General features: G+C 37.9%; 1 protein-coding gene across 10 annotated transcripts in view; it reads left to right on the top strand.

The window, feature by feature from the left end:
* Positions 1-13,118, top strand: part of fryl (furry homolog, like) — a 477,034-nt gene that overhangs the window by 355,429 nt on the left and 108,487 nt on the right. For 8 of the 10 annotated variants that reach the window (XM_087987974.1, XM_087987980.1, XM_087987968.1 and 5 more), the window contains 6 exons: positions 1,404-1,589; positions 4,352-4,556; positions 6,105-6,226; positions 6,342-6,529; positions 7,154-7,248; positions 8,531-9,138. In XM_087987974.1, the coding sequence (XP_087844100.1) occupies positions 1,404-1,589; positions 4,352-4,556; positions 6,105-6,226; positions 6,342-6,529; positions 7,154-7,248; positions 8,531-9,138 (1,404 nt within the window). The remainder of the gene's footprint in view (positions 1-1,403; positions 1,590-4,351; positions 4,557-6,104; positions 6,227-6,341; positions 6,530-7,153; positions 7,249-8,530; positions 9,139-13,118) is intronic. The other 2 variants (XM_087987945.1, XM_043691306.2) reach the window with 1 other exon arrangement.

The following is a 13,118-nucleotide window of genomic DNA, read 5'->3' as shown; positions in this document are numbered from 1 at the left end:
TAACTGCAGTCCTCATTTTCTCCTATTTCTACAAATGCATTCTGTAAAAGGAAGGGGAAACAAGCCAAATAATGTTTTTTTAACACCTGTGAAAACAGTACATACAATTTTTCCATTCTGGCTATTGCTGCAATGTTAAGATTTTCACAAAATAATCAAAGCAGGGCTATTTAGATCATTAAGTCTATGCCAGTTCTCTGAGAGAGCTGTTCTGCTAATGCCATTTTCCCATTCTTCCTCTCACCCTGTGCATTCTTGCTTCTCAGGTAGTCCAATTTTCCATTCATTCCTTTGATTAACAGTCCAACACACTGTCATGCTGTGTATACTTGACATGAACGACTCACTGTTTGAAAATGTTATTGCTAATATTCCTGCTGTTTCAGTGCCCTCTGATTCTCAATCCTTCCTTTCAGCATGAGCAGTTTCTCCTCATCTACTGTGTACAGGTCTATCCTGATTTTGAATAGTTACATCAAGTCTCTAGTTCTCCAAGAAAAACAATCCCACTTTCTCCGGTCTGTCTGCACAACTGAAACTCTTCATCCCTGGAACCATTCTCATCAATCTTTTTCTGCATTCTCTCTAATGCTTTTGAAATGTTGTACCTAGAACTGGACAGAATGCTCCAGTTGGGGCCCAAAAGTTTAACGTAACTCTTTGCTTTAATATTCTGTACAGTAATCAATAAAGCCTAGGAGGATCCTGTTGCAACTGCCCTGCCGCCTTCAATAATTTAAGCACTTATTTCCAGGTTACAGAGTCGTAGAGTCTCAAGCACAGCATAAGGCTCTTCAACCCATATAGTCTATACCTGTCAAAAACAAATGGCTAACAATTCTAATCCAATTTTCCAACACCTGGTCCATAACCACCTTAAATGTTATGTGGTTTTCTGTCTATACAAGGTTCCACTACTCCTGCATTTTTAATATGTTTTGGTTGATTCTGTCTATCAAAAACTGTAACCCTTTTCATAATTGTAGACTGTTATGTTTGGGTTTGAAAATTCACAAATTTAATAAATCATTTATTCAGTTATTTATGCTTGCTCTTAATGCATGTCATTACCTACTGATGCTTCGTGCTGAGCTGTTTTCTTGGTAGTTTTCGGTGGATTGCCAATGCTTTCCACTTTAGGGGAAGGTTAAGGATGCAATTCCCAAATTTACCTTAGCTGAAGCAAGAATTGAAGCTGCGCGTTATTGTAAGCAAGATGCAAGAAAGATACCTACACTTCAGCAAATAATTGTTTTTAATTTTATATATAATTGTACTGGTCCAAAAATGTTTTAGAGTTTAAGGTAAAATAAAATACTTTTCAGATGTATATACTTTTTAAAAAATCGAATCGTGTGAATTGATAAATTGAAATATATTTCACTTTTTCTTTGTTTTGACAGGATTTGATCACCAGCATCCTGAAGTGTATGAACATTGTAAGCGACTACTGTTGCATTTGCTTATAGTAATGGCCTATAACAGCAGTGTTCAGGCTATGGCCTCCATTCTCCTCAGGAACAGGGAGTTTACTGAGCCGAAGGTGCTTACTGTCAAACCAGCCACTCATGTGGAGTATAGTTTTACAGGTTAGTGACTATTGTAAATGTCTTCTCCATGGAAGTTTGAAAGGGCTTGTTGCTTCTTTTTATTCCAGCAGGTGGTGCCACTTGCTGATGAAGTGTAGAAGTCAAGTAACTAAATAGCAACTATTTTGACACTTTGCAGAAGCTGATTCACAGAAGCTAATTGCATTTGATGAATGCTAATGTATGGTGCCATAATGCTTTGGGGAAATAAAATGTTCACGTCCCATATGAATTAGGAGCTGCAGTTCACGTCCCATATGAATTAGGAGCTGCAGTTGCCCTTTTGGACCCTCAAACCTGCTCTGCCATTCAGTAAGATCAGAACTAACCTGTGTATTTTTCACATTGCATATTCCTATCTACCCCAATAACCTTGAATTCTTCTATGGCAAGGGAAACAATCTGCCTCCATCTCAATGACACCACTTCCACTGTTTTCTGAGGCAGAGTGTTCCAAAGTTACACAACCCTCAGTGAGAGAAAAAAAAATTTCTTACCTCTGGCCTAAAAAGGCAACTCCTGGGACTCATGGACAAGAGATAATATCCTCTCTCTGTCCATCCTGTCAAGGCATTCAGAATCTGGTATATTTCAATCAAGTCACCCCTCAACATTTAAACTCCAATGAAAACAAGCCCAGTCTGTCCAACATTCATTCATACAACAATCTGTTCAATCCAGTTGCCACTGTAGTAAACCATCTCCAATGCGTTTCCCTAAATAAGGGACCAAAACAGCATGCAGTATTCAAACATCTCACCTATACCCTGTATATCTGTAGAAAAACATTTTTCCTGTTACGTTCACTTCTTCTCGAAATCAGGTGTACCATCTCATTAGTCACTGTAATTGCTTTCCATACCTGCATAGTAACATCTTGTGAGTCATGCATAAGAACATCTAAGTCCCTCTGCACTTTAGAATTCTTGAGTCCCTATCCATTGAAGTAATACTCTGCGTTTTTTATTCTTCATCCTTCCATCTTTACTTAACTTTCTGTTCCTCTTGTTTGTCATATACACCTCAAATTCAGGACCCAATTCTTTTCCTCCTGCAGCCATGAACTCTGATATGGCTAGCAGATTGAGTTTATTTATTTAAATGTTCACTGTCAATTAATTTACTTTGTTATGAATGCTGCATATATTCAGGTACAGAGATTTCTGTTCGTAGTTTTGTTCCCTTTGTAAGATGTAGCCTTTGCCAGGTTTACTCTTATGGTTTGTTTGTCTCTCCACTTATTCCTACAATTACCACCTTAATTTTCCAGATTAATATTTTCTTCCCCTGTCTCAACTCTACCCCTTGCTAAATTTCCCTAAGTATGATTCCCTACCCCTCATTTATTTTAAAACCATTTCTACTTCCCTCGTTATGCAACTTGCTAGAACACCAGTCTTAGTTTCCTTAAGTTATACTATGTGAGCAGTACAGATTCTAATTTCCCTAGTACTGCTGCCAGTCTCCCATGAACTGGAATCCATTTCTTTCAGTCTTTGAACCACACATTAATTTCTCTAATCTTAGTTGCTCCTTGCTAATTGGCACATGGCTCTACTTTGTTTGAAATGGCATGCATTATATTGTTTATACCCAGCTTTGTTACTGATAAGTGATGTCATTTTCTGTGCATTTATTATCCACAAGTGCACACCTCTGATGTTTGTTTTAAATTGGAATGTTAAGATAAAGGAAGAAACAGAACCTGAATAGAAGGTATAAACAAGTTATTTCTTAACTGAAACCAGGACACTTGGAAGAGGTTAGATTAGATTAGATTACTTAGTGTGGAAACAGGCCCTTCGGCCCAACAAGTCCACACCGACCCACCGAAGCGCAACCCACCCATACCCCTACATTTACCCCCTTTAACCTAACACTATGGGCAATTTAGCATGGCCAATTCACCTAACCCGCACATCTTTGTGACTGGGGGAGGAAACCGGAGCACCCGGAGGAAACCCACGCAGACACGGGGAAAATGTGCAAACTCCACACAGTCAGTCGCCTGAGTCGGGAATATTTCTGAGAGGTATATTTCTGAGAGGGAAAATAGATGGCTTTAGCTTCATGAGTATTAGTGGACTTGCACTTATCCAGGCCAACACGGAGTATTCTATCATACTCCTGACTGTTTGTAGTGGAAAGACTTTAGGGATTCAAGAGGTGAGTTACTTTCCAGAGCATTCAAAGTGTTTGACCTGCTCTTGTATCTGCTATATTTATATGACTTGACCATAAAATTCAATTTCTGGCCTATGGTAATCCTCTCAATGATGTTGGTAAAAGATTCAGCAGTAATAGTGAGCAATGTTTTGTCTAAGCTACTTGGCCAAACAGCCACTCCAAGGGTCCATACACGCAATTAATGTTCTGACGCTGTTTGCAACATTGACTTCAAATTCTGAAAGTCATTGTTAGGCCCAGACCTCAGAAGTGCCCCGCAGATGAAAATATAATTTGTGGGAATGTTGATAATGACTGAATATCAAGAGATAATAGTTAGATTCTCTTTCATTGGAGATGCCCATTACCTGGCATTTGAGTGATGAAAATGCTACTTGTTCATATTAACGCAGTCCCAAATGTTGCCTGGGTCTTGATGCATCCCATTTACAACAGCATAGCTATCAGGAATCATTGATGAAGTCATTAACTGATCACTTCTATTTTGGCTAAGATTTGTACTGTCATTGTATAAACAGCCTTAAAGTAATTGCAGCCGATATTGTAGGTTTAATATTTTGAAAATATTCTTCTAGCAGGGAGCAGTGAATTTGTGCCAGATTACCAGCCCTCGCCAATGACTGACTCAGGACTCAGCTCAAGCTCTACCTCTTCTAGCATCAGCTTAGGAACTACCAGTGCTGCCATTCCTCAGCTCACTCCCACCATTTTGAGTGAGGTGGATATTAATGCAGACCAGGATGAGAAAGTGAAAACGCTCATTGAATTTATAACTACAAGGTAAGTTAGTTTAAAATTGCACCACTCACTCAAGTGTTTCACCCAATCGATTTAAGTCTCAAGGAGGTTGTAATGGTTGAGTAAGAAAAGGAGAGTATTATGTGTATCTTACCTTCTTTCCTTTTCAGACCATTAAAAACATTTGGCATTTTGTTACTTTTCTGGGGATCATCCTCCTATCTGTGTAGGAAGGCTGAGGTATAGAAGGAGTTAAGTAAATGTTCATATCACCTCCCCCTTTATTGTATGTTGTCATCCACAGAGTAGCAAACCACCTTTGTGTCAGTATTAACTGATATACAGTCTTAGAGACGTACAGCATGGAAACAGACCCTTTGGTCCAACTAGTCCATGCCAACCAGATAACCCAACCTAATCTAGTTCCATTTGTCAATACTTGGCCCATATCCTCTAAACCCTTCCTATTCATATAGCCATCCAGATGCCTTTTAAATTTGCAATATTACCAGCTTTCACCACTTCCTCTGGCAGCTCATTCCATGCACACATCACTGTCTGCTTGAAAAAGTTGCCCCTCAGGTCCCTTTTATATCTTTCTCCCCTCACCCTAAACCTATGCCCTATAGATATGGACTCCCCCACTCCAGGGAAAAGACTTTGTCTATTTAACTTATCCATGCCCCTCATGATTGTATAAATGTCTGTAAGATCACCCCTCAGCCTCCGTCGATCCAAGGAAAACATCTTCAACCTACTCAGCCTCTCCCTGTAGCTCAAATCCTCCAACCCTGGCAACATCCTTGTAAATCTTTTCTGAACCCTTTCAAGTTTCACAACATCCTTCCAATAGGAAGGAGACCAGAATTGTGCACAATATTCCAAAAGTGATCTAACCAATGTCCTGTACAGCCGCAACATGACCTCCCAAGTCCTATACTTGGCGCTCTGACCAATAAAGGGAAGCATACCAAATGCCGCCTTCACTATCCTATCTATGAGCAACTCCACTTTCAAGGAGCTATGAACCTGCACTCCAAGGTCTCTTTGTTCAGCAATTCTCCCTAGGACCTTACCATTAAGTGTATAAGTCCTGCTCTGATTTGCTTTTCCAAAATGTAGCACCTCACATTCATCTAAATTAAACTCCATCTACCCATTAGCCCATCTGATCAAGATGCAGTCTTGATCTCTTAGCTGAGTAATCTAGCTCAATTACTGAAATATCTTTCGGACCAGAAATCTTTCTGCAAGTTACTTTGCATCCTTACTCTGAAAGGGGAAAAACACTCTGATTTGTCGTGATCCCTCCATAACACTTTGTGGTCCAATTGGTTACATTCACCTATTGTTCAAATCACATTTACCTTTTACATTCTCTCTGGTACTCCATTGTAGTAAGTGAGAGTTTCAGGGTATTTCAGCATCAATGGGCACTAGCTGAAAGAATAGAAGTTTGAGGGTAACTTGCTTAATACAATCCCACAGGAGATTACGCTGATCTATGTTTAATTATATTTGTTTTAAATAATGGAAAATTATTAACTCTTTATATTGCAAGACTTATAGACTTCATTTATCTTCTTAAAGAAAACGAGGGCCACTATGGAACCATGAAGATGTCTCTCCTAAGAATCCAAACATTAAAACTGCTGAACAGTTAACTGTGTTTTTAAAGCATGTAATATCTATATTCAAGCAACAAAGATCAGGTAATTGTAATGCATAGTTATTACAAATTCACAAGTATACATCTTACAGTCTGAACTCATTACATTTTAATCCAGTGTTTTCTTTCCTGACATTTTTATTTCCAACTAAACTTAGGTTTTCAGCTAGAGCAACTTCTCAGTGAAGTGGCCTTGCAGACAGCACTTTCATGTTCTAATAGACATTATGCTGGAAGATCATTCCAGATCTTCAGAGCCCTAAAACAGCCACTGACTGTAACTACACTGTCTGATGTATTATCAAGACTGGTTGAAACAGTTGGAGATGCAGGGGAAGAGGCTCAGGTATGTGATAAGACTTTTAATAAAGTTACAAAATGATTGTGCTGATCATTATTATCGTCACATTTGGGACTGTATGCCAGTGCGTTATTATATTCAGAATCAAGAAAACATTCTGAACCAGACATCTCAGTGGTACAGATATCTAACTATTGATTATTGAAAGTGTCAGTCAGGTTTGATTCATTTACATATCTATTCAATACAATTTCAAGTAATAAATTCATTGTTCAAAAAGCATTATCATTTTTTGATTTATGTGAATGAAATTGTCTATTGCAGCATACATTTGACATTAATTTGAACTCTCTATTACATCTAGCTTTAAGTTTGTATTTTAGAGAGATCCAGCTTTCGTCTGTATGCTGAGTTTGTTTACTTCAGCTAGACACACGTTTGAAGTAGAACAATTGATTTCCGCAAATTCAGTCTCATCTGAGGAATGTCAGCTGCAGTTGCTATTTCAAACTGCTGCTGATTTTGCTGGAAAGTTCATTACAGAAGAAAACATTTATTCTCATTAATTTTGAGTCATTCAGCCTCTTAATAAAAATTTGTTCACCTTGTACATTGTTGTGTTTGCATTCTTTGAATTGTGAAATTTTATGTAAGTATTTCTGTTAACAGGGTTTTGTTATAGAACTACTGCTCACTCTTGAGTCTGCCATTGACACATTAGCAGACACAATAAAACAGTATGATCTGCTTTCCGCACTTTCTCAGTAAGTATTTTTGGCTTTATATATGATCTTTGATCATTTGACAATTGACTGTTGTTATCTATTTTATTTTGTATCTGTGTTTAAATGTTATATAGTTTAATCTAAACATATGTCCTTTTTATCTCAACACCTGTAACAAAAGACTTTAGGTATTTGCAAATAGATTATGTGGGTTTTCTGTACCCTGGGATGATATTGATCACACTCATGATCTTTGTAATTCCAGAAGTTTATATCTCTATATAAATTGACAATTTAAGTTATTTGTTTGCAAGCATATTGTTTGGTAAAACACAAGAGATGAAATGAATCATGATGCAGAAAATCTCTGTGCTGAACAGATTCTTGTAATCTGTACATGTTTTTAGTAACCCGAAGGAGTTCTATTTGAATGCACTTTTATTTTAAAAAAATCACTTGAAATTATCTGCAAGTTTATGGTTCTATTTGGTTTTGAAAATGCAATTGTCATTAAGAATGTGAATTATAATCTCCCATTAGCAGACTTTCGTATTCCAAGTAATTGTTGATGGCCAATTGTCTCACCAGGAAGAGGGAACTAGGCAATGTCATTAGATGACTAGAGTACAATTCACTTCAATAAGATGAGAAAAGAAGTGATTTTAATCCTCCTCACACCCAGCTGAGCTTCTGATCACCCACTTAGTGTAGGGAAATGCGAGAAGAATGTAAAATTGTTCCAGGCATAGCATGGCTTGTTTATTACTCACTGTTTATGGCAACCCCTTTGGCTATGGGTGACTAACCATTGATTGCATTAGTTGTTGGCCTTGAGTCTTTGCGAGGAAGTAAAGGTCTTAACTGAGCCATAAACAGGAAAGACAAAAAAAAGGTTCGAACTTACTGATCAACTGCCAGCAGTTTGCATATGCTTCTATTTTGATAAACCTGTGAACAAATATTTTCAGAATATAATAGACTACTAATGACTGAGTTCACTCTGTGCATATAAATATGATTCTGTATTTGTCACTGGCAGAAATTAATTTTTGTAATATGTCACACTTTGTTAAGGGAAAGTTAAGATTCGGTCAAAGAAATTTAAGCATGATGGTAATCGTAAGATGAATTGATTGCCACAAGATTTTAAAAATAGTCCTGGCTGAAACTAAACATAAACCGTAAAGAAATAATTAGTGTACAGAAAGCAAGTTGTTAAATTCTACATGAGTTTTATTTATGCAGAGTAATATTAATTTGCATGTACCTTAAACATAAAAACTGATGTTTGCATTTGTATTTTTTCTTCATCTTATTATAGAACACATTTAACTGATTCCTTAATGGGCACTAAGTTGGCAGCTAACAGGAAAAGCACTGGACAACTAAACTTAAGCACAAGCCCACTCAGTACCAGTAGTTTCCTGACTCATCATAGTTGTCATACGAGAAGTAACTCTTTACGAGCCAGTCTACTGGGAGACAGACGGTGTGACAGACGTCGAAGTAATACACTGGATATTTTGGATGGGAGGATGAACTATGGTAACCTAGCAAGGACTCGAAGCCTGTCCTCTCTTAGAGAGGGAGAAATGCCAGACCAACAGCCAACTACTGATCCAAGTAGCCTGATGGCTACCATTTTCTGGATAGCTACAGCCCTACTAGAGTCAGACTATGAATATGAATACCTTTTGGCACTAAAACTGCTCAACAAACTGCTCACACAGTTGCCTCTGGATAAAGCAGAGAGTCGGGAGAAGATTGAAAAAGTACAAAGCAAACTAAAGTGGAACAGTTTTCCTGGGCTCCAGCAGTTATTCCTTAAGGGCTTTACCTCATCTTCCACTCAGGATATGACTGTTCATCTCCTGAGTAAACTAATTTCCATCTCTAGACACACTCTGGTGGATCCAGCTCAGGTGGCAGGTATGTTTTATTTTCATTTTCAAGTTTCTTTTTACATCATTCTTACTTTGCCATTAATTATTTCTAAAAAAAATCTTAATACATTAAAATAAAAATTTGGGAATGGTAAAGGAACTATTCACCTTTATCTCCTGTAAAGCTGAGATTCGGACCGGTGTGGCAAAAGCCATGCACGACTTTCACAACTAAGTGAAAAGTGCTGACTAGAAAATAAACATTTTTCACTTCGCCAGTTCCAAACACTAACACCTCTAATAGTCAGATGCTTAACTCTTTTTAATGGGTGGACATAAAAGCTGTACAAAAGTAGGTCTTCAGTTTTATAAGAGGAGTAACTCTGTGGGCATGAAATAGGAATGTGGAGCAAAGCAAAATCCATAATCTTTTATAAAAGAGAAATGAATATTTGAAAAAGGGCAGTCCCACCAAATTGGAAATTTGAAAATGTTTCTTTCATTTTCAAGAAAGGAGGGAGACAAAACAGTGAAATACAGGGCAGTTAGTCTGATATCAGTCATTGGAAAAATGCTAGAGTCTGTTACTGTGGACATCTCAAGAACATGCTTAGACAAGCATGATATGATTAAGAAAATTTGGCTTCTACTGAAAAACAATCCTGTTTGACAAATTTGTAAGTGTTATTTGAGTAGATAAAGGGAATCTGTAAATGTGGTATACCTGAATTATCAAAAGGCACCATGTAGGTGCTGTACAACTGGTTAAAAGGTGTTGAAAAATGTGGTGCTGGAAAAACACAGCAGGCCAGGCAGCATCCGAGGAGTGGGAGAATCAACGTTTCGGGCATAAGCCCTTCTTCAGGAATCCTGAAGAATGGCTTATGCCCGAAACATCGATTCTCCTACTCCTCGGATGCTGCCTGGCCTGCTGTGTTTTTCCAGCACCACATTTTTCAACTCTGGTCTCCAGCATCTGCAGTCCTCCTGGTTAAAAGGTGCTCATGAGTTGGGTATTAGAGGATTGGATGACAGATATGAAGCAGAGATTGGGCAGACATAGAATCATACAGCACGGAAACAGATCCTTTCATCCAACTTGCCCATGCTGACCAGGTTTCCTAAACTGAACCATTTGTCTGCATATGTCTCTCATCCCACTAAACCCTTCCAATCCATGTACTTGCCCAAATGTTGTCATTGCATCCGCCTTAATCACTTTCTCTGGCAGCTCGTTCCACATACACACCACCCTCTATGTGAAAAAGTTGTCTCTCAGGTCCTTTTTAAATCTTTCCCCTCTCACCTTAAACCTACGACCTCTAGTCGTGGACTCCCCTACCCTGGGGAAAAGACCTTGGATCTTTACTTTTCTGTGTCCTTCATGATTTTATCAACCTTTATAAGGTCACCTCAGCCTCTGACACTCCAGGGGAAAAAGGTCTGTCTATCCAACCTCTCCTTAAAACTCAAACCTTCTACTTTTGGTAACATCCTTGTAAATCTTATTTACACCCTTGCCAATTTAATAATATCCTTCCTGTAATTGGGCAGAATTGTAGACAGTACTCCAAATGTGACCATTTCATTGTCTTGTACAGTTGTAATATGGCAACAACTCTATTTGATGCTCTAACTGATGAAGTGGAGGTGCAGATGTTGGACCGAGTGGACACAGTTAAAAATCATACAACCCCAGGTAATAGTCCAACAGGTTTATTTGCAAGTACAAGCTTTAAAAGCTTGTACTTCCAAATCAACCTGTTGGTCTATAACCCTGTTATTGTGATTTTTTGTTTTACTTCTGATTGATGAAAGCAAGCTTGCCAAATGCTGTTTGCACCACCATGTCTACCTGTGACATCACTTTCAAGGAAATATGTACTTGTACCCCTAAGTCTCTCTGTTCAACAACACTCCCAGGGCTCTACCATTAACTGTGTAAGTCCTGTCCTGATTTGTCTTGCCACGATGCAACGTCTAACATTTATCTGAATTAAACTTCACCTACATTCCTCAGCCCAGTGTCCATCTGATCAAGGTCCCGTTTTACTCTTCGATATTCTTCTTCACTATCCACTATGCCAGCAATTTTGGTGTAATCCGTAAACTTACTCACCATGCTTTTTATTCTCATCCAAACCTTTTATATAAATGACAAATAACAGTGGATCCTTGCAGCACATGGTGAATAATAGAGTGCTTGATGTACTGGGGCCTCAGCTGTTTACAATTCTTATGAATAATTTGGATGCAGAAACAAGGAGAATAATATATTTGCGTTTGCTGGATAATACAAAATTAGATGGAAAGAAAAGTTGTGTCAAGGACAGAGTAATAGGCAGGTTAATGAGCATACACCAAGATTGTGGATGAAGTATAATGTAGTAAAATGTGAAGTTGTTCATTTTTGACAGAAGAATAAATAAAGCACAGCAAAAGCCATATTGGTCTTTATTGCCAGGGTTTGGACTACAGGAGTAAGGAAAACATTAAAAAACTGGAAAAATGGTGTGTGTCATTTTAGTTCCTATATTTATGAAAGGATGTCGAGCCAGTTCTGCTATAACATGTGTCTCTTCAACGCTAATTGGCTGTAATGCGACTGAAAAATTTAGACCATTATTTGCAGAACATGAACTTTCCTTAACTGTATTCACCACAATGCAATTCTGACCCCATTAGTTTTAATGGTGCTGCTATTGTGCGATTTTTCTTAGAACACAAGATTGCACAAAAATGGAACTATCGTGTTATATAAGAAAGTACTGAATTTGCATTGGAAACATAGCAGTAGAGGTTCACTAAAATGCTACCTGAGATGAAGACCTATCTCTCTGAAGTGAGGCTGAATAAATTAGGCCTAAATTCTCAAAAATGTAGAAGAATAACAGGTGATCTCATTTAGGCATATCAGATTCTGAAGGTTAAAAATCACACAACACCAGGTTATAGTCCAACAGGTTTAATTGGAAGCATGCTAGCTTTCGGAGTGCCACTCCTCCTTCAGGTGGTTTTGGTGCTTAGTAGAGAAGATGCTGAAAGATTACTTCTATTGGTTGGAGGACTATAAAACACAAGGGCACAGCCTTAGGATAAAGGACCGATTCTTTATCACTGAAGTGTGAACAACTTAATGAGAGTTGCAAATCTATGGATTCCTATCCCAAGGAGTGTGGATGCTCCTCTTTTGAATATATTTAAGTTAGAATAAACAGATTTTGCTTGCTTACAAAATCAATGGAAGTGGGAAATCAGCATGAAGTTGAACTTGAAGCCTAAAATCAACAATGTATATGTTAATTGATGGAGCAGGCTTGATGCACCGTAAGTCCATTCCTGTTTATATTTCATGTACTCTTGTGATGGACTGAGGGGCCTCCTGTACTGTGAAGCTCTATGATAGGCCGAGCAGATGTGCTTTGTGGTATGCATTAGATTATATTTTCCTGCTCTCATTTACCTGATTCAGAAATTCAATGTAAATTGGTCAAATTCGCAAGATGTTTAAGTAGATTGAGAAGTTGACTTTAAAGTAGTTAAGAAACCACCAATAAAATGTGAAGGTAAAGTGAGCAGAAACAGCTGCAACTAGTCAAGCGAAAGAATTTCAATGCAACTCAATAGTTGCAAAAGAGAATAAAGTCAGGGTTTTGATCACTGCTTCAAAAAGTGGAGAAAATGTTGGAGCAAACCTGGGAATGAGTGTTAACTTCACTTTAACCATGTTCAATCATTGCAGAGCAGCAAGCAAAGCAAATAGAATGATGAGCTTTCTTGCCTAAACAGTTGAACACAGGTCTGATAAAAACAAAGTACAATAAAGCTACCTATTCTTGAAATGTGAAATGGTCTTTATATTACATGTGCCTTAGTGGTTGTAAAGGAATGAGATTCAATCCTTTTTACAAATTCTAGCATTTGTAGTTTGTTTCCTTTCTTTTCAAACATAGACCAGCTACTATTCCCATTGAATTTTCTTTAGTTGTGATAACTTGTAATCAGGTAGATTATAAAACTATTGGG

This window comes from Chiloscyllium plagiosum, unplaced genomic scaffold (genome assembly GCF_037043375.1).
Source record: "Chiloscyllium plagiosum isolate Xiang-an unplaced genomic scaffold, Cpla_swu_hap1 HiC_scaffold_1, whole genome shotgun sequence".
Classification (NCBI taxonomy): Eukaryota; Metazoa; Chordata; class Chondrichthyes; order Orectolobiformes; family Hemiscylliidae; genus Chiloscyllium; species Chiloscyllium plagiosum.
The sequence above is the reverse complement of the archived record's forward strand: the minus strand, read 5'-3'. Positions and strand labels throughout refer to the sequence as shown.